Here is a 21,082-nt window from a genome sequence, read left to right on the forward strand (position 1 = left end):
AGGGCTCTTTCACATGTCTGTGTCTCCGGTACGTGTGGTGACAGTTTTCACAAGTACCAGAGACACTGACACACGTAGACCCATTGAAATCTACGTTGCTGTGCACATGTCCATGTGATTCCATGGACCGTGTGACTGTGTGACCTACACGTAGACATGTCCGGTTTTTACCGGCAGTACGGGTCGCAAAATGTCCCGTACATGTGCACACGGATGACACACTGGGATGTCATTCGTTTGACACGTCCAGGCGCCTGAGAAGAAGCGGTAAAGTAAGTGCTGTTCCCCGGCGCCGGGTGCTGAAGACGGCTCTCATAATTCTCCCCTGCTCTGCTGGCGATCAGCGCAAGCAGGGGTGAATGATGAGAGTTCTATTACAATGAGAACAATGACAGCAGGCAGTTGAATACAACTCTCATCATTCTGCTCTGCTTTTGCTGATGGCTGGCAGAGCAGGGGAGAATGAAGAGAGCCATCTTCAGCACCTGACGCCGAGGAACAGCGCTTAGTTTAACGCTTCGTCCGTGTGATACTGATGCGGCACACGGTTGCCACACGTGTGCCGCAAGTATTACACACATGGACACTAACATCTCCGTTACCATTTTTTTCCGGTACCAGAAATATGAGGACGTGTGAAACCGACCTTAAGGGCTTATACTCACTTGCGAGAAACTCGCACGATTCTCATACGAGTCTCTCGCATGCAAACCTGGCACTGCTGCCGGCACTCGGACTGGAGCGTACGGCTACATGTATTTCTATGCAGCCGCACGCTCCTGTCCAAGTGCCGGCAGCAGTGCCAGGTTTTCATGCAAGAGACTCGCACGAGAATCATGCAAGTCTCTCGCAAGTGAGTATGAGCCCTAAGGACAGCAGCAGAATGGCACTGTTCAAGCACTAGGATGGGCAGTTTATTTTAAGAAGGTGGAAATAATAATGGAGAATTCTGAAGAAATTCCTTGTGGTCTAAACAAAATGGAGAAGATGCGGAAAGTGACTCCCACCTGAGACGATGTTAGCTGTGAGTCTCTGGGCATATTCTGCCTGTTATAGCCTCTATCAGTGATATTTTCTGCTGCATGTTCTGTAAAGCTTAAAGAGGTATTCTCATCTCTAAAGATCCTATCCCAATATGTAGTTGGTGTAATAATAATATTAGCAAATACCTCCAACTAGAAATATACCGTAGTATTGTTTTTCTGATTCAGTATGTCACTTTCCTCATGTATAGGCATTGCAGGACCTTAGGTATCCATGGTTACAACCACTGATATGGTGACAATTAGTTAGTTCCTAGTGGTCATAACAATGGATATCTAAGGTCTTGCAATGCTTGCGCATAAGGAAAGAGACATAGCGAATCTGAAAAACTATACTAAATTTCAAATTGGAGGTATTTGCTAATATTATTACACCTACTATATAGTGGGATAGGATCTTGGAGACGGGAATACCTTTTAATTTAATTTATAAAGTAGTGTCTATCCAGGAAGAATGCATTTTAAGACCATAGCAAAGACTCTGATAAGCTAAACACTATTTTACCACACAAACCTGTCACAACTCAGTATCAAGTAAATCTCAAGTTCCTCCCGAGTTCCAACAGTAGATCTCCTTAAAATTAGAGGGATACTAACAGCAAGATTTGCCCCCATAAAGTGTTGGGACTGTTGAACCAGTCTCCTAATGTTTGGTGCAATGTCATTATTATAACTGTGTTTTTGTATTTACTGCAATAATGAAGTTTAATATTGGCTTTTCTGTACCCGGACTAGTCTAGAAGCGCCGTCTCTCATCTCCGCACTTTGCTGGCATCATACCTCCCATAGATTAACTGAAAAAAACAGTGTGTGTAGAGAGAACAGAGAGGTGGAGCAGAGGGATGACATGTTCTCCTCCTCCCTGTTCTCGCTAATGTATCACACTGCTGGGGGGATTGATGCCAGCAAAGAGCAGAGATGAGTGATGGCGCACCCAGACTAGGATGGCGAGAAACATCAATATATAACTTCAGTTTTGTAGAAAAAACACGCCCACATAGTTATAATAAGGACATGGTTACAAATATCAAAAGGAGTCTGATACAGAACACATAACATTTTATGGGAGTAAATCTTGTTGTTGGCTTCCTGTTAAGGTTGCTTGCCCTGTTTTATGGAAATGGATGTAAACTTATGATTCTTAAAAAAAATGGCTTCTAAAAATAACAAGAGTTCTCAATGTATTAGCATCTCACTGGGTAATTAAACATTTCCAAAGCTAAGGTCTTAGGTTTAGTTCAACCTGGGAGAGAAGCGGGGGGGGGGAATCATATTTAAGTGCTTAAAAAGTAAAATGCTGCATGTCATACAGCCATAAATGATTCAGCATGTGGTTCAATGAGAAGTCAGTCCATTGTGCATGTTGCATCAAGTGTTTCTCTGATGACAAAGAGAAGGACATATGAAAGCATGTCATAGCTCTCCTATCTGTAGCAGTGTGCTTGAAGCTCCTGGATTGCATTGGCTACAACTGCTGTGTAACACAATGTAAGTGCAAAACATCATATGAACAAAGGCAGAGTACGTCACAATGTATCTCTCCAACACAATCATCATTCTGCAAATGCTGATAAAACAAATAAAACTTTCCTGCAAATACTGGCAAAAAGCTCTAGTCCTTGTGCTGCGTCTCTTATCCCTCAGCACTCCTAGTAATCTCACTGAACATAAAATTCAAAGTAAACACAACCCGCAAAATCGGGCACAAGTATTTCCTTAATACCCAACATGTGGGAAAGTGTTAATGCAGTTTCGCATTAACCATGTTCCTTAAGAATTTTTTTGAACAATAAAAAAAAGCTTAAGAAATGGAACTAGACATTATCAACATGGTTGTGAGGCTACAACTGGGGTATCATCTTTTGTAAATGTCCTCTAACCACTTCTCGTCATCTTGCTCTTCTTCATCTTCTATGGGTTCTTCTGTTTCCATAGGGATGGGTACTGGGACATAGATTTCTTGACTGTTGGTGGTTTTAACATGTGATTTAAGCCCAAATTTTCGCTTCACCAAATGGAATTGTTCTTTGACGTAGTTATAAAATTCATATTCGTATTTCATGCGCTGGTAGAGAACTTGTAGGGCATTTGCAGATGGGAAAATTTTCTTCACCGTCACTGTCAGATTTCCAAGCTTTCTGTGGTCTGAAGAAGGAATACACAAATACATAAAATTGGTTGAAGATAACAAGACCATGAAAAAGTTGTGAACAAAACAGACTCAGTTACCTATTGCCATCAAACATAGCTTAAAGGATAAGGACACTTTTGGGGCATTTTATTTTTTTTGCTATAAAATATTTTTCCAATAGGATATTATTAGAAATGGTGTGTTTGGCTCCTACTGTAAACCGCTGAATTATTAGAGACTTATTGGAGAAAAAAAGAAGTCCCCATGATGGTGTGAAGCGAGCTTACATAGTTGTTAGAGTGAAGAAGGATGTTTTCATTTTACTCCAATTTTTTTATATTTTTAATTATCTAATTCCAGATACAGGATCGGTAATGGATTAATTAAGGTATTGCATATGTTTTTCTTGGTCAATTTATTAGGAAGTACCAAGAATTGAGCAAATTCTCCACATCTTGGACATGTTCTGTTCTTTTTAGGCCACCTTCACACATTCATAATTTTGTCAGTATTTTACATCAGTATTTGTAAGCCAAAACCAGGAGTCTGTGGCCATAGATATCAAATATTTATCTTCAGATTATTACGCTTTTTACCCACAGACTTCAGTTTTTCTTCAGATTTCTCCAAAATTAGCTGGATCTGCCACTGAGGCCATCTTTACTAATTATACGTTTGAGTTTGGACAAGCAGAAATGGCACTCATATATTCCATGTAAAAATGTGATATATAAGAAGAACAAAAATTTCAAGTACCTGGATTTTTATAAATGCTCATGACATCCTTGAAGTAGTGAGGTAAAAATCGTTCCAACAAGAGCAGCACATCTTCAAGCTCCTCTAGAATTCCAACAAGAAGAAAGTTCTCTTTCACATTCTGCTTTGCACGTTCCAAAGCCCAGTCACCAGGATCCCTAGAGGGATTGCAAACAGGAGAAATTAGCAATTTATAAGCCATATTTTTCAGAATAACTTATAGTGTCCTATAAAATTGCTCCAATTTTAACAGAAGTGTTACTTCAGCTTAAAAATGAACAGAACTTTAGGAGAGGATAGTTGTGAAAAAGGCCATTCTGTTAAAACTCAAGGAATACCATAATTCCTTTTTCTTCTGGACAACTGAGAAGACCACTGACCGAAAACACCCATCTAATTCTCCAAAATAGTCCCACTTTAAGGCTATATGCACACGTGTGGAATTCTGTAGCATCGCTTGGAAAACTGATTGACAGGTTGGTCACACTCGTCAAACATAGTGTTTGACTAGTGTGAACAACTTTTTACTATTGAGGCTGCCTATGCGGCATCAGTAGTAATAAGATATAAAGTTTAAAATAATAAAAAAATAAAAAATGGTGTTTTTCTCACCTTCCGGCGTCCAGCGCAGCGTTCACGATCAACTCGATGCTCCCGGCAAGTCCCGTTCCCAGGGATGCCTGGCGACAATGAACTTTGAGCTATGGTATTGCGAGACCGCGCCGTCATCAAAGGTCATTGTCACAAGGCATGCCTGGGAACGAAACTTGCCGGGAGCATCGCTGAGGCCTGCTAATGCTGCGAGGACTGCCGGAAGGTGAGAATAACATGATTTTTTATTTTAATTCTTTTTTTTAACAGGGATATGGTACCCAGGTACCCAGACCGTGGGTACCATCAGCAAATGTTCCGCTTACTTTTCACATAGTGGGCACAGCCACATGCAAAGTAAGCGGAACAATGCATTCCTATGTGTGTGGATTTTCCCGCGATTCCGCACAAAGAATGAACATGCTGCGTATTTTTCCTCAATGCAATTGTCGCGGAAAAATACATAGTATTAGCACAGCATGTGTGGAATGCCATAGGATTGCATGGGATGCTTTTTTTTTGCATTTTCGCGGCAAAATCGCGCCGCGAAAACGCAAAAAAAACGCTACGTGTGAACTCAGTCTCAAAGGTTTACACAAAAAAGGCCAGGATTACACAACTACCGACAGCAGAATCAAAAATGACCCTGGATAATCCTGTAATAGCATTTTTATTTGACATGAAAGAACCAACTTTTTAAGTTTATCTGCTGATATTTTCTCAAAATGAAACATCAGGCAATTTTTTTGCCCAGTCCTACATAGCGCTACAACTTTCAAAAGTTTTACCTTCATGAAGGCTGAGGGTTCGTAGATTCCCTAACTTTATTAGACTGCTATGGAATCCAGTGCAAGACATAAAGGTATTGTCACACTTAGCGATGTACCAGCGATCCCGACCAGCGATATGACGCGGTCAGGATCGCTGGTGCATCGCTAAGTGGTCGCTAGTGAGCTGCCACACAGGCAGATCTCACCAGCGACATCGCAGGGGACGGGGGTCGCTACTTACCTGTCAGACGAGGCGATCCTGACATGCTCCCGCCCGCGTCCACACGTCACTCGTCGGTGCCAGCAGGAAGACCAGCAGGAAGCTGATGACGAGAAACGGCTCAGGACGTTCTCGCGCGATCAGCGATAACCAGCGGGGGAGCCGGTCGTAGGTAAGTATCAGACATAGCAATATCGCTAGCAATATCGCTATAATGTCACAAAAACCAGTGACCTTATAGCGATATTGCTAGCGATATCGCTTAGTGTGACAGGCCCTTAATAGGGTATCAAACAGCATTGGCATTAACTGAAAACAATGGCCAACCAATACAGTGAATACATTTAATTTAATTATTTTCATACTCTTGGTTGACATTTTGGCGGAATCAGAACTGGTTTCAAGTTTTATTGAATATCATGGACATACTTTACAGTATTAACTTGTTCCACAGTGACCATTGTGATCTGAATGAACTGAAGTCTTCGAGCCCAGCATATATAATAATGATGAATATATTAATGTAATAATAATAGAATCAGATATTAAAGAGGAATGCTGAAAAGTAAGAATGCTTTAAAAAATAGTGTTTTGTAAAGTAACAAAATGCAAAGTGAATAAACAAAGTAAGTATTTAAATCAATCTATACTTGGAGTGACCATTCTTTTCATTCAAAATAGCATCAATCTATTAATTATTCAACGCACACTTGCACACAGATTTTGAATAAAACTTGACAGGGAGGTTGCGTCAAACACATTTGAGAACTAACCACAGATCTTCTGTGGATTTAGGCTTGCTTCTGCCTCTTCATGTACAGTATTCCCACGTTTACTAGATGATGTTTAGATCAGCGCTCTATGGGGGCCATATCGTCACTCACAAGACTCCTTGTTCTTTTTTAAACTGAAGATTGTTCTTAATGACATTGGCAGTCTATTTTGGGTCATGGTCCTGCTGCAGAATAAATTTGTGACTGCGGACTTTTGGGAAAAACCTGGATAACTCACATGATAAGTTTTAGATGCGGTGTAAAAACCACAGCATCTCACATTTCCGGCAAAGTGGATCAGATTTATATAACTCTCTAGTCCACTGTGCTTTCTATAATTTAACAAACTGACCTGTGGTGCATTTTTCACATCCGCGTCATGTGAATTTCTCTTGTGGGCTCTTGTAGATACACATAGCTTATGTGAGAATTTTCCACAAATAAAAAACGTGTATGCATTTCTAATGCATTTTCGTTGCAAAAATAAACTAAACACACTCGTCATCCACACGACTAAAGTTTTGAAAAAGCCAAATACCAGAAAGTTTCAAAAACAAAGCAGCTTTATTTAAAACATGACATACCAAAAATAGCCAAAAACTGCAGCATCAAAAATGTGAGATAAATGCATGTAAAAACAATTAAAATAATAGATACAGAAATCTAGAAAGTATGCAACATAAAACACTCATCAGATACTCATTATGGGAACTTAACCTTATCCCCTTCACGACCTATGATGTATAGCTAAGTCATAGGTCGTGTCTCTGCATTTGATCCAGGATACCGGTGCTGAGCCAGTATCCTTTCCAGCACATGACAGCTGATTTGATCAGCTGTCATGTGCCTCTAACAGCCACAGGTGGAATCCACCCTCGGCTGTTCACATGTTAAATTCCACTGTCAATCTCTGACAGCAGCATTTAACTCATGCAAACTGGATGCGTGTCATAAGACCTAATCTTCAGCATCCTTGTCATGTGATCTCAGGGCGCCGATGGGTTGTCATGACAGCCGGGGGTCTGCAGAAGACCACTGCACTTGCTACTGCAAATCTCCTACGAAGTGGCCCTGTGGCTGTGTCCTGCTATGTGTAGCACAGGCGGTTAGATGATCACAGTTTCGAGGCTCCTAAGAGGACTATTAAAGTAAGTAAAAAGTAGAAAAAAGTTTATAAAAGTTAAAATTACCCACCTATTACTTATTCAAAATGAAAAAAAGAATGCACGCTTGGTATCGCCGCGTTCAGAAATGTCCGATTTATTAAAATGCAAACTAAACTAATTATATTGGTAAAAGGTGTATTGAGAAAAAAAAAATAAAAAAAGCCAGAATTATATTTTTTTTTGCTAGCTGTAACATTGCAATAAAATGCAATAACAGGTGATCAAAACATCGTATCTACCCCAAAATGGTGTCAATAAAAATGTCAGCTGGGCGCACAAAAAATAAACCCTAGAGTCCGAAAAAGGAAGATGCTATAGGTTTTTTGTTTTTTCTTCTTACAAAATTTGGATTTTTTTCCACCACGTCAATAAAAAAGAACCTATACATGTTTGGTATCTGTCAAATCTTAAATAGAGTTGAGCGAATTTGTTCGGATTTGGATGCTGAATCTGAGTTTTCCATATTTGTGCCATATTGGTTCCCTATTCGTGCCGAATTAATGTTTGATGATTGGTTCCGAACATATTCGGTAATGTCTACTCCCATTGACTCTAATGACGTTTGGCTGTGTTCGACGAATATTCGGCGATTCTACCCGCGGCTGTTAGAGGCACATGTCAGCTGTTCAAAACAGCTGACACGTGTCGGGAAAAATGTGGGCTCGGCGTCAGAGCCCACATCAAAGGGAGGGATTCCGACGTGGGTGTATTATTAGGCACAACGTCGGAAAGTGGTTAATTATTTAAAAATCATACGATGTGATTTTCTATTTTTAGGTTCTGTCTCTCACAGTTGAAGTGCACTTCCAATAAAAATTACAGACTTCTCCTTTCTTTGTAGGTGAGGAAACCTGGCAGTGTATCAAATACTTATTTTTGCCACTGTATTTTTATGTAGTGTAGTGTGTTAATATACTCACCTATAGCCATCTTCTGCAGCCTCCAGGGCCGTTTCGCTCCTCTTCTGGGTGATTTCAACGCTCTTCAGACACTCTGACTCACTGTATGCTCTACACGTGTGCCAAAAGTCTCTGTTACCATGTAAGTTTTGTTCTGACGCTCCATAGGCTTACAAAATAAAAGCAACTTCCAGGTCACAGAGCACAGTGTGACCCATAGAGTCTGAAGAGAGGTGAAAAGGAACAGAAAAGGAATATAACGGCACTGGATACTGGAGAGGGTTGAGTATGTTGAGAGGTGAGTATATTAACACACTGGCAGTACACTACATGCACGGAGATTTAGAGCATAAAATAGTTCATAAGATGCCTTATTTAACACTAGAATTACCGAAGGAGTCATTTTGACACCTTGTAATTTTTATTTCTCTTCTGTGACTACCCGAATTCCAGCTTGAGACTTGGTGACTTTTACTCATTTAGGATGCAAAAAAAAGATTTTGTGACAATAAATAATTTTTGAAAAAAAAAAAAGAGTACCGTACCTTTTTTTCAAAATTTTCCTTTAATTACCAAAGGGAGTCATTTTGACTCCCTACTATATTTTGCTAGTCTTTGCTGCTAAATGTTATTATTTCTTTTAGTTTTCATTTACTTGTATGTTTAGAATAAGTTTAGAATAAATATTGTCTTAGAATAATTAGCATTTTTGCAAATATACTTGACATACACAGGACATATACAGGACATCCGTCAGTGAAACAGTGAACTCTCGAGTGGACTACATAATTTCTGTAGAATACGGCCTGTAATTTTGCTAATTTTTAATATGGCTAGAAGCAGTGTGCTAAAGCCTGACGATATTCTTGCTATTTTATAATATAGTAATAATAAACAAAATTAAAGTTACAAGACCAGGAGCAAAAAAACTCTAACAAGCCAGGAGTCAAAATGACTCCATTCGGTAGTTCTTGGGGGAGGGGTGACAAGTCCGGTAGTTCTAGTGTTAATGTGACTCTCATCTCCAGATAAAGAGGAATCATGCCTGGGGGACCCCTGCACTTTAATAGTACTGTAACTTATTTCCCAATACATTAAAAAATAATTGAAGACTACAATAACGTATCTACAGATAACCTAATGAAAAAAGAATCAAGATGAAACAAAACTTTTAGTAAATAACCAGCTGTTCCTCGAAGTTTATAGGCTAGAAATTATTTTCTTGTAAGACTTTACCTGCATTTAGGATGTTGTCCACAAAAATATGGTATAATGTAAAATAATCTTGGATTGGAACATTCTCCATAGTTTTCCAGAATACATTCATTAATATCCTAAAAAGAAATAATAAAGTTGTTAAAAGTGGCAAAATAACCATATGCTGAGCAGAAGTATAAATGGGTGTTGTAATATGGGCCATTTATGGCATAACCTGTTTATTTGCCATATATGTCAAAGATGGGACAACATTTAATGGTTGTATCTAAATTGGAATAAAAACAATGATGGATAAATACTGTACTAGCTGCCATATCACTAAGGACACATTGGGACATCCATGACGCACGTGTGCCACTCCTGAATCAATCTCTGCACATATCAATGTAAGGGTACAATACTCATCCTATGACACTTTCTTTCACTAGTGGACATACAGTAAGGTGCATCTCACAAAATTAGAATATCAAAAATATAATTTATTTTGTTCTTCAATACAAAAAGTGAATCTCATATATTATATAGAGTCATTACAAAAAGGGTGATCTATTTCAAGTGTTTATTTCTGTTAATGTTGACGATTATGGCTTACAGCCAATGAAAACCCAAAAGTCCTTATCTCAGTAAATTAGAATACTTTATAACACCAGCTAAAAAAAAGATTTTAAAATCCGAAATGTTGGCCTACTGAAATGTATGTTCAGTAAATGCACTTAATACTTGGTCAAGGCTCCTTTGGCATCAATTACTGCATCAATGCGGCATGGCATGGAGGCGATCAGCATGTGGCACTGCTGAGGTATTATGGAAGCCCAGGTTGCTTTGGTAGCAGCCTTCAGCTCATCTGCATTGTTGGATCTGGTGTCTCTCATCTGCCTCTTGACAATACCCCATAGATTCTCTATGGGGTTAAGGTCAGGCAAGTTTTGGCCAATCAAGCACAGTGATACGGTTGTTTGTAAACCAGGTATTGGTACTTTTGTCAGTGTGGACAGGTGCCAAGTCCTGCTGGAGAATTAACTTTGACTTTGGTCTTGATAAAACACAGTAGACCTACATCAGCAGATGACATGGCTCCCGAAACTACCACTGATTGTGGAAACTTCACATTAGACCTTGGAAATCAAGGTCTCAGAGTCTGGAGGAAGAGTGGAGAGACACACAATCCAAGCTGCTTAAGGTCTAATAAGATGCAATAGGAAAGAGTAATATACAGTATTTCTTTTACATTCTTTTCTTTTTTGTGTCATTTGAACAAAATGAGAAAGTGTACACAAAAGAGCTGCAGCCAGGTTGTATTAACCGAGTCTTCTATAAATCATGGGATAAGGGATCACTCCCACAAATCTAGAGAAAAGTGGCCTTCTGTATACACTGTGCATAGGCAGGAACCTGCCAATCAGTGATGTGGGCAGAGTTAAACATTTAGCATTCAGAGAACTTATGGATCTGGAGCATGTAAAACAATGGTATTATCAAAACTGCAATAGAGATGGGTGAACCCTAACAGTAAAGTTCGGCATCCGTACCGAACACCTACTGTTCGGGCACAGACACCGAACACGTACTTCACCAGGAAGTCCATGTTATTGTTCGGGTTCGGCTGCCCGAACACCAACTGTTTGTCGCACTGTCAATTGCATAACAGTGCGGCAAACACCGCTCCTGATCGTCGGTGAAATCATCCCTGCCGGTCAGAGAGCTGTGATTCCCATGCTGTCAAAAAACAGCGTGAGCAGTCAGCTGTGATCGGAGGTATAAAGCTTATCTCCGGTCACTGGTGTCAGCTGATGGGACTACAGATCCCATCATCCGATACCTGCTGCTAATAACAGTGAGAGCAGGAGCAGCAGATGGGAGTATTCATCAGCCGCTGCTGCGCTGTAAATAAATAATTAAAAGTAAAACGGAGTGGGGTCCCCTGTATTTTTGCTAACCAGCCAGGCAAAACTCACAGCTGGGTGCTGCAACCCTCAGCTGTCAGCTTCAGCAAGGCTGGCTATCAAGAATAGAGGGGTCCCCAAGCTGTTTTTATTTCTCAAATTATTAAAATAAATAATTAAAAAACAGAGTGGGGCCCCCCCATTTTTGAAAACCAGCCTTGCTAAAGCTGACAGCAGGGGGCTGGTGTTTTCAGGCTGGTAAGGAGCCATGGATATTGACTCCCCCCAGCCTAAAAATAGCAGCCCGCAGCTGCCTAGAAAACGCACCTCTATTACATGCGCCAATTCTGGTGCTTTGCCCGGCTCTTCCCACTTGCCCTGTATAGGTAGCAAGTGAGGTTCATATTTGTGGGGTTGATGTCACCTTTGTATTGGCAGGTGATATCAAGCCCACGGATTAGCAATGGAGAGGCGTTTATAAAACACGTATCCATTACTAATCCGATAGTTGTATGGTAAATAAACACACAGCCAGAATAAAGTCCTTTATTTGAAATAAGACTAAACACAGTTTTCCACTATTATTTAAAGCGAACCTATCACCAGGTTTGGCCAATATAAGATACGGCCACCGTCTTTCAGGGCCACCAAGTTTGGCCAATATAAGATATGGCCACCGTCTTTCAGGGCTTATCTACAGCATTCTATACACCATGTAGCTCTCTTTTGGTTTTAGTGGTGAACAAATTAATAATGTGGTGGTATTTGTAAGTTGTGCAGAGTACATGAGACTATAAATGGATTTTGTGTTAATAGGGTAAAACCAAATGTTATCAATTCATGGGAATGGGGTACGCTTTGAAGCAATCCTAAATGAAAGGCCAGGTTTCTCAGGGCAGGTATGACAATGGTAAATTGTATCCTTTCGTATTCCCCTCTTGAAGCATACTCTGCACCTTTTCTGCTTTCTTCCCTTCCTCGCAGTTTGGGGAACCTGTCCTGGGAAATGTTGACCTGGGACAATACGGGAACCAACAGTTTCAGAAGTACTGGAATCCTCCCCTTCCTGACTGACTTCGTAACTAACTCCTGAAAGTGAAGAAAGGTCCCATATTGCCTGCCATGTTAAACAGCACAAAAACATTTTCTCAAGGAACTGTATGGTTTGAGGACTTGATCTGACAGATCTACACCCACTATGAGTTTATTATAATTCAGGATACAATCTGGCTTTGGGACTTCTGTGGTGGTACCACGGACAGTGACAGGGCAGCTGTTGTCAGTGTATTGTGGTCAAGATAGGGAAATTCCTCTTGTCCTTATACTGAGCACAGGAATGTTGTCGCTAAATTGGTTGCTCTGCTGTCACCCTTTCTCAGCAATTGTCCAATTATCGGTTTAGGGAGGCCTCTCTGATTTTTTTGCATGATGCTGAATGTAACAGTTCCTCTGGCAGAGAGAGGCTCTTAAAGAGAGGGATGCTAGTGTAACAGTTCTCTAAGTAGAGATAATAACTCTTATCCAGCAGTGGGTGCACCCATTTCCACACAATTTTCCATTCAACCACAGGACAGGACAGAGGGACATTCAGGGGGTGGATCTGGACGTTCTTTCCTTCATAAACCCTAAATCTGTGGGTGTACCTGGAGGTACTCTCGCGTAGCTTGTAGAGTTAATTCCATACTTTGCCCTCTTACTGTCAAGCATTGTAGGAATTTTAGCCTCCCTGTGAAATGAACCAGATTCATCTATAAAGATGTCCCTTTGGGGTTGTACGCCTCAGCAAATTGGTTGGGATCATCCTTGTCATGGCCATATGTAAAACTGGAGTTCTGTATAATAAATCAGTACTCCTGTTTTGCCAAAGCTCTGGTTTTTTTACTATGCCCACATACAGTACAATGAAACACAATGTCATAATGTCTGCTGCATTTAAAGAAGTCCATCTGGCATATGATGACGTGGGATTTGCGGTGAAAAATTGATGGGCAAATAAATTGTCTGGGCTACCATACTAATTATTTTATCCTCACTGAAGAGGAATTTGAAACAGTTTTAACTGGATTTTTGAGCTGCCCATGAAATTCGGAATAAGAGGCTGATAATTTTCGGGGTGTGAGGGACCAATATGGGATCGATTGCTGTAGGGGTTGCCTTGGTCCTAGGTCGCCTTGCAGAGGGTTCCTCCTCAGTAGATGAGGAGGAGGAGGAGCAGGAAGAAAAAAGAGGAATGTGGCTTTGTACTCAATGCAAGAATCTGCGTTGGAGGCAAGGGAAGTGTGTGACTCCTCTGGTGAACAGTGCCATCTTTATTATTTTTTATTTTATTTTTCTAAACAGTGGGGATGTGTGTGCAAGTGCTTATACACCTACTGTATATAGTGTGGGACGTGTGTAAAAGGTACTATTTATTATTAAATTTACTATAAAATGTAAAGGAAAAAAGATAAAAAGAAATTTGTATAAAAAAAGTAAAAAAAAATTAGAAGAAACACTTAAAAAAAATTGGAAGAAATAAATGAAAAGAAAAATCCGCAGAAGTAAAAAAAAAAAAAAACTGTATAAAAAATTACAGTGACGTTCATGAGACTAATGTCCTACCTATGAAGCTACTGGGTACTATTATTTTTTTTCTGCAAAAGGAAAACGGACGTCACCAACACTCTGATGTCTGTTCCCCTAATGCCTTACATCCCTACGTATAAAGTTACTCAGTACTAACTACTATTATTTTTTTTATTTACAAGAAAATTGGATGTCACTAACACTGCAACATCCGCTAATCTACTTATAGAAAAAGAAAAGAAAAAGTCCCTTGGCGCAGATCTGATCAGCAATATGGATAAGACCACTGCGATAGCGAGAAGCACACATGACAGGGTTGCAAAAAAAGTGCGCCAAACATTGAGCACGGATGCGCAGTGCAGAATGCATTTGGGGTGGAAACGCAGGACAAGCACACGTAAAAGACCCCAAAAAAGTGAGCCAAAAAAGCAACTGAAGAGAGGGGGGATTGATGCTGGGGGATGGGGGTTGTTGGAAGGGGGAGTGCTGAAACAGAGGTTTGGAGCTGCTGCAGTAACCACAGATGAGGCACACAGCACAGAAGACAGCAAACGATCGCAGGAGATGCAGGAGGATCGGGCTGGCCACCAATGAATTCTCTCTCAGGTAGCACACAGGGGGTATACAACTGCTCAGTACACCAGAGTTGAGGGAAATATAGCGTACTTGTTATTTTAAATGAACCCTTTTGCGCTGATTGGTCATTAACTATTGATCATCCACTTGGCGCCAAAAGGGTTAATAAACAGGGGTAATGCCATGATCATCCCATCCATTTTGACAGCCCCAATCATAGCATGCTGCATTGATTTTTTTTTTTTTTTTACTTGATTGTTACAACGCAGTGATTGGCTGGTCAGAATTGACTGAAAACTGAAGCACATATTGAGTTTTTCCAGAGTCACTGAAGCTTCTAAATTGTGGTCTTTCTGGATTCCTGTGGCAGTGGAGTAGGAGTGTGAAAAAGTTCATATATGAACAAAGTAAAACAATCTTGTGGAGAAAGGACACAATCTTACTATAATGTAAACATGCCTAGTTTAGGATCTACCAATAACATACATGCAGAATTTTAGTGAAGAGTCTTTCACAGAAATTACCACAAGAGGGCAGTAGGTAGCTATAAGTAACAGAGTCTCAGTCTTTAAATCTTTTATTTAAACTACTGTAGTTTGTTTTAGTTATGATTGTTTAAATGTGAGTGTTATTAAAGTAAAACGGGTAGAACCTTGCTTTTAGGCTATGTGCACACATAGTTTGTCTCTGCGGATTTTGTAGACCTCATTTTGCCCTGTGGTTTTACACCTCATAATGGATGAGGTGTAAAACTGCAGCGTTTCTGCACCAAACAATTGACATGCTGCGTTTTGAAAACCGCAGCAAAACCGCACGGAAAAAAACGCTGCATGTACACAGCTTTTTTTTATTTCCATAGGAAATAAAGGTACTGTACAACACAGCAGAATCTGCTGCATTTCTGCAGAGCCAAAACGGCTGCGGAAACGCAGCAGAAACCGCAAAGTGTGCACATACCCTTAACAATATTCTAAAAATACAGCAGCGGACTAAAGATAAATTACACAACTTAGTAATATGCATACAAAGTATTTATGGTCTACTTGCTATTTTTTAAAATATATTAAGAAATTGTTTAAAAGTAACTGATCATTTAGTAAAATGTTGTATATAGCTATAGGCTACTGATTGGTGGCAGTCTGAGTGCGACCCCATCGGCTGATCAAAACACTGATCTGAAGTGTGCAGATCCTCTGAAGGCACAGAGGAATTTGGGGGTTTAATTGTAAGGCCGGGGTCACACTTGAAACTGTAATACGAGAATCTCGCACGAGTCTCTCGCATCAATACCCGGCACTCGGACCGGAGTGTGCGGCAGCATGTATTTCTATGCAGCTGGGCGCTCTGGTCCCGAGTGCAGTGCCGGGTATTGATGCGAGAGACTCGCGCCAGTTTGTCACATTGCAGTTGCAAGTGTGACCCCGGCCGAAGGCTGTATCTTTCGATCAGGAAACCCACCACCAGAACGGGCATTGCGGTCCGTATATGGACCATGAAATATAGTCATGTGATCCGACCTTAGGCTTTGTTCTCACTTCTGTAGAGATACTTGGGTTCAATCAACCATTCTGATATTTTCAGGAAAACAGCACACTGCAGTGTTATCTAAATTATCAGAACTTTGGGAACCTAATTAAAGTATTTAGGACGGCCCGTATCCACTTGGATGACTTCTGTTATAAATGGAAGGCATTTTGCTACTGTGATCAGAGCAAAATAATGGAAATCACAGCAGAACCCATTTTAACCCCTTAGAGACCAACCCAATTTTGACCTTAATGACCTAGCCAAATTTTCAAAATCTGACCACTGCCACGTTATGTGGTAATAACTCCGGAACACTTCAACAAATCCAAGTGATTCTGAGATTATTTTTTGCGACATATTGTACTTCAGGATAGTGGTGAGTTTTTGACAATGTAACTTGTGTACATTTATGAATATGTTGAAAACTTGACATTTTTTTCCGCAATTTTCAAGGTTTTAATTTTTATGCCCTTAAGGCCAGAGTCACACTAGCAAGAAAAAGGGATGTGTGCAATGCGAAAAAACATCGCATTGCACTCGTCCCAATGTTAATCTATGGGGCAGCTCCCATCATCAGATTTTTTCTCGGCCGTTTTAATCGGGCTGAGAAAATTGCAGCATGCTATGATTGGCACCGATTATCGGACACGACTCGCCAATGCAAGCCTATGGGTGCGAGAAAAAAATCTGATTACACACGGACCTCATGTGAGACTTGCAAGAAATACGCACCAGTGTCCTTTAACAAAAGCCGGCAATTCATTTTGCGATACAGTAAAATCACACTGACATGTTTAATAAACAGAAAGAAAAAAAAAAAAAGAGAAAAAATACAACATAGGTTTTAAATCTAAAAATGCAAAGCCAGTGTCCAGGTTAGGTTCTAGTGACTAAGAACATGGTTGGTGCAACGTTCTAATAGTTAATTAAAAACACCAACCATATAACTATGCAGACATAAATAAAAATAAATACAAACTGGGGGAAACATAAAGTGCTATAAATGTAACTTGCACATACTCCCACTGTAACTATTACCTCTGAATAGGAGTGCAGTGGAAAGCGCCAGGTGGTTCAACTGCTTAAAAGTCCGCTTACAGCGGTGAATCTACTGCTTAAAAGTCTGTTCACATTAGTGAACCATCGGGCGTTTCTCACTGCACTCCTATTCAGAGGTAATAGTCACAGTGGGGGTACGTGCAAGGTACATTTATAGCACTTTATGGTTCCCCCAGTTTGTTTTTATTTTTATTTATGTCCGCATAGTTATATGGTAGGTGTTTTTAATTAACTAACTATCAGAACGTTGCACCGACCATGCTCTTAGTCACTAGAGCCTAACCTGGACACTTGGCTTTGCATTTTTAGATTTAAAACCTATGTTGTGTTTTCTCTCTCTTTTTTTTTTTTTTTGTAGTTTGATCCATCATTATTCAGTTTCTTCCAGCATTTAATGCTTATGAGTTTATTGTCTTAATCCTACGGCTACAGGCAATTATCTCTCTCTATCTATATATATATATATATTTATTCTCTATTGATTCACAGCGCGAGTATCATTTTGTATATATATATATATATATTTAAATATATATATATATATATATATATATATATATATATATATACACACACACACACACACACATACATACATACATACATACATACATACATACATACATACACACACACGTCATGGAGACACACATATATATATATTTCATAGAGTTCTACATAGCATAGCCGCTAAATCAATTGCTGGCTTCTGCAAAATCAATACAAAACCCGACATGAAATGACACAGGGCTTAAATAAAGTAAACCATTTCATTTCATTTCGTTTTTATATGTCTTTGACTAATAATTAGATTAGGGTATATGTGTAAAATTTGGGACATGTAGGTGTTAAATTAAGGAGTTAATTCGTTGAAAAAAATTGCGTGGGATCTTGCAGTAATTTCTCCACCAGAGGGAAAGCCAGTGAGTGAGGGCACATATTAATAGCCTCGAGAGGGACCATTGTTTTTGGGCCCCCCCCCGGCTAAAAAAAATCTGCCTCCAGCCACACCAGAAAAGGCGCATCTTCTCTATTCCCATTGCCCTGTAGCGGTGGCCAGCGGGTTAATAATAATGGGTTAATGTCACCTTGCTATTGAAAGGTGGTATAAAGCCGGGTTAATAATGGAGAGGTGTATGTAAACTATGTGTCATTTCATGTTGGGTTTTGTATTGATTTTACAGAAGCCGACAATTAATTTAGTGGCTATTATGCTATGTAGAACTCCATAAACTATAAATCTATATTATATATATATATATACATACATACATTCATACACACACATACTAGCTGAAGAGCCCAGCGCTGCCCGGGCATAGTAACTAGCTGTGGTTAGTTATAGCAAATTATAATTATCCTCCATCCCATAGTCCTGTGCCCATATACCCATCATACATATCCACGATCCCATAGGCCCGTGCCCATATACCCATCACACATCCTCCATCCCATAGTCCCATGCCCATATACCCATCACACATCCTCCATCCCATAGTCCCATGCCCATATACCCTTCATACATATTTGCCATCCCATAGTCGAGTGCCCATATACCCATCACACATCCTTCATCTCATAGTCCCATGCCCATATACCCATCATGCATATCCGCCATCCCATAGTCCCGTGCCCATCATACATATCCTCCATCCCATAGTCCAGTGCCCATATACCCATCACACATCCTCCATCCCATAGTCAACCATTATGACATCATAATGAACGGCGGGGCTTGCAACCTATGATGACATCAGCGTCGCCATGGCAACCATTATGACATCATAATGAGGGGTGGGGCTTAACACACACACACTTTTTCCCCCCATTATGTAGATAGGGGCAAAATTGTTTGGTGAATTGGAACACGTGGGGTTAAAATTTCACCTCACAACATAGCCTAGGACACTCTCGGGCTCCAGACGTGTGACGGTGCCAAATTTTGTGGCTGTAGCTGCGACGCTGCGGATGCCAATCCCGGACATACACACATACATACATACACACACTTGAGCTTTATATATTATATATATATATATATATATATATACACTAATGACATGTATTTTTATATATATATATATATATATATGTATTCTATGTGTCTATATCTATTCTTTTGTTTTAACCTGTCATTGGGCTCCATTATATGTCCATTTTGCAAGTCATACGGATGTCACACGGATGCTTAGATGCGAGAAAATCACATCCTCGCATTCGAATCGGATGACATACGGATCACTGTTCATGAAACATTTGTGTGATTCTAGTCCGTTAAAAACGGAACGATTTTTTATACGTTGTGTGTAACTCCAGCCTAAATCAGAGGGTCACATCACAAACAATAGTTAATAAATAACATTTCTCACAAGCCTACATTACATCTGCATCATTTTTGAAACATGATCTTTTTTTGTTAGGACGTTAAAAGGGTTGAAAGTTGTTTAGCAATTTCTAATTTTTCCGACAAAATTTACAAACCATTTTTTTTTAGGGACCACCTCACATTTGAAGTCACTTTAAGAGGTCAATATGACAGAAAACACCCAAAAGTTACACCATTCTGAAAACTGCATCCCTCAAAACCACATTCAAGAAGTTTATTAACCATTCAGGTGCGTCACAGGAATGAATGGAATGTGGAAGGAAAAAAAATGAACATTTTACCTTTTTTTTCACAAAAATGTTACTTTAGCCTAAAATATTTTACTTTTACAAGGGCAACAGGAGAAAATGAAACCCAAAATTGTTGTGTAATTTCTCCAGAGTAAGCTGATACCTCATATACGGGGAAAAACAATTATTTGGGTACATGGCAGAGCTCGGAAGGAGCGCCGTTTGACTTTTTGAAAGCTAAAATGTTTGGAATCGACAGTGGACGCCTTGCTGCGTTTGGAGAGCCCCTGATGTGCCTAAGCAGTGAAAAACAACCACAAGTGACCGTATTTTGGAAACTGCACCCCTCAAGGATTTTATCCAGGGGAATAGTAAAGATTTTTAACTCAAAAGCTACTATACAGAATTTGATAACATAAGGTCATCATATTGAATATGTCATCATTAGTGTTGAGCGCAAGTGCACGCTGTTAGAGTTTGCATCGGGTACTCAGGTATGCAAGCAAGTATTGCGGGTGCTTGAGAGACATGCCCGAGTCCCCGCGCTGCATGTTTTGCAGCTGTTAGACATTCAGTGCATACCTGAGCACCCTGATGCAAACTCGAATAGCGAGCACTTGTGCTCAACGCTAGTCGTAAGAATTTTTGTTTTAACTTTTGAAAAAACCCTAACCCTAAGCCCAACTCTAAGCCCTACCCCAACTCTAAGCTCAACCCTAAGCCCAACCCAACCCTAACTAGAGAAAGAAAGAGTTACAAATTATAAAATAAAAAAATAATCTGACTAAGGAGATGACACAGGGGGTATGACATACTATTTTTTGGCTTTTGATCACTGTGATAAGATCTATCATAGTGATCAAAAGGAATTAATAGGAAAAATCGCTGCTGCTGGCATCCCGTAGATCTCGAACGGTGCACTGTGCTTATGCCACCATTTGTTTTCATGAAGAGGTGGAGGGCCAGGGTCGGAGCAGGAGGGACTGGGGGATGGTGTAAGTAATGGGGGGGGCTTTGGGACATCATTTCTCTCTCCTCTGACATGTATATCATGTCAGAAGAGAGAAATTATTTTAATCACAGGCACACTATTTTTTTTTACGTGATCAACTATCACGTGACCAAGGACCAGAAAAAACGTCCATGATCATGTTCTCCTGGAGAGTTTCCAACTCTGGGGGCGCTACAGGCTTATTCCTGATCGCCATTTTAAATGACAATGAGGGAATAAGGCCCCTTAACAGCCACCATTTTAATGTGTATCGGCAGTAGTTAAGGGGGTTAAGCCA

At 40.0% G+C, this 21,082-nt stretch overlaps 1 protein-coding gene across 1 annotated transcript in view; it reads right to left on the reverse strand.

The window, feature by feature from the left end:
* Positions 1-2,207: 2,207 nt before the first annotated feature.
* Positions 2,208-21,082, reverse strand: part of UST (uronyl 2-sulfotransferase) — a 428,747-nt gene continuing 409,872 nt past the window's right edge. Inside the window, exons 6-8 of the mRNA XM_073575653.1 lie at positions 9,586-9,683; positions 3,931-4,088; positions 2,208-3,188 (exon numbers count right to left, since the gene is read on the reverse strand). Coding sequence (XP_073431754.1) covers positions 2,899-3,188; positions 3,931-4,088; positions 9,586-9,683 — 546 coding nt within the window. The 3' untranslated portion in view covers positions 2,208-2,898. The remainder of the gene's footprint in view (positions 3,189-3,930; positions 4,089-9,585; positions 9,684-21,082) is intronic.

Source organism: Dendrobates tinctorius, unplaced genomic scaffold, assembly GCF_039654945.1.
Source record: "Dendrobates tinctorius isolate UK_male_01 unplaced genomic scaffold, ASM3965494v1 ptg000046l, whole genome shotgun sequence".
In the NCBI taxonomy this organism is placed as follows: Eukaryota; Metazoa; Chordata; class Amphibia; order Anura; family Dendrobatidae; genus Dendrobates; species Dendrobates tinctorius.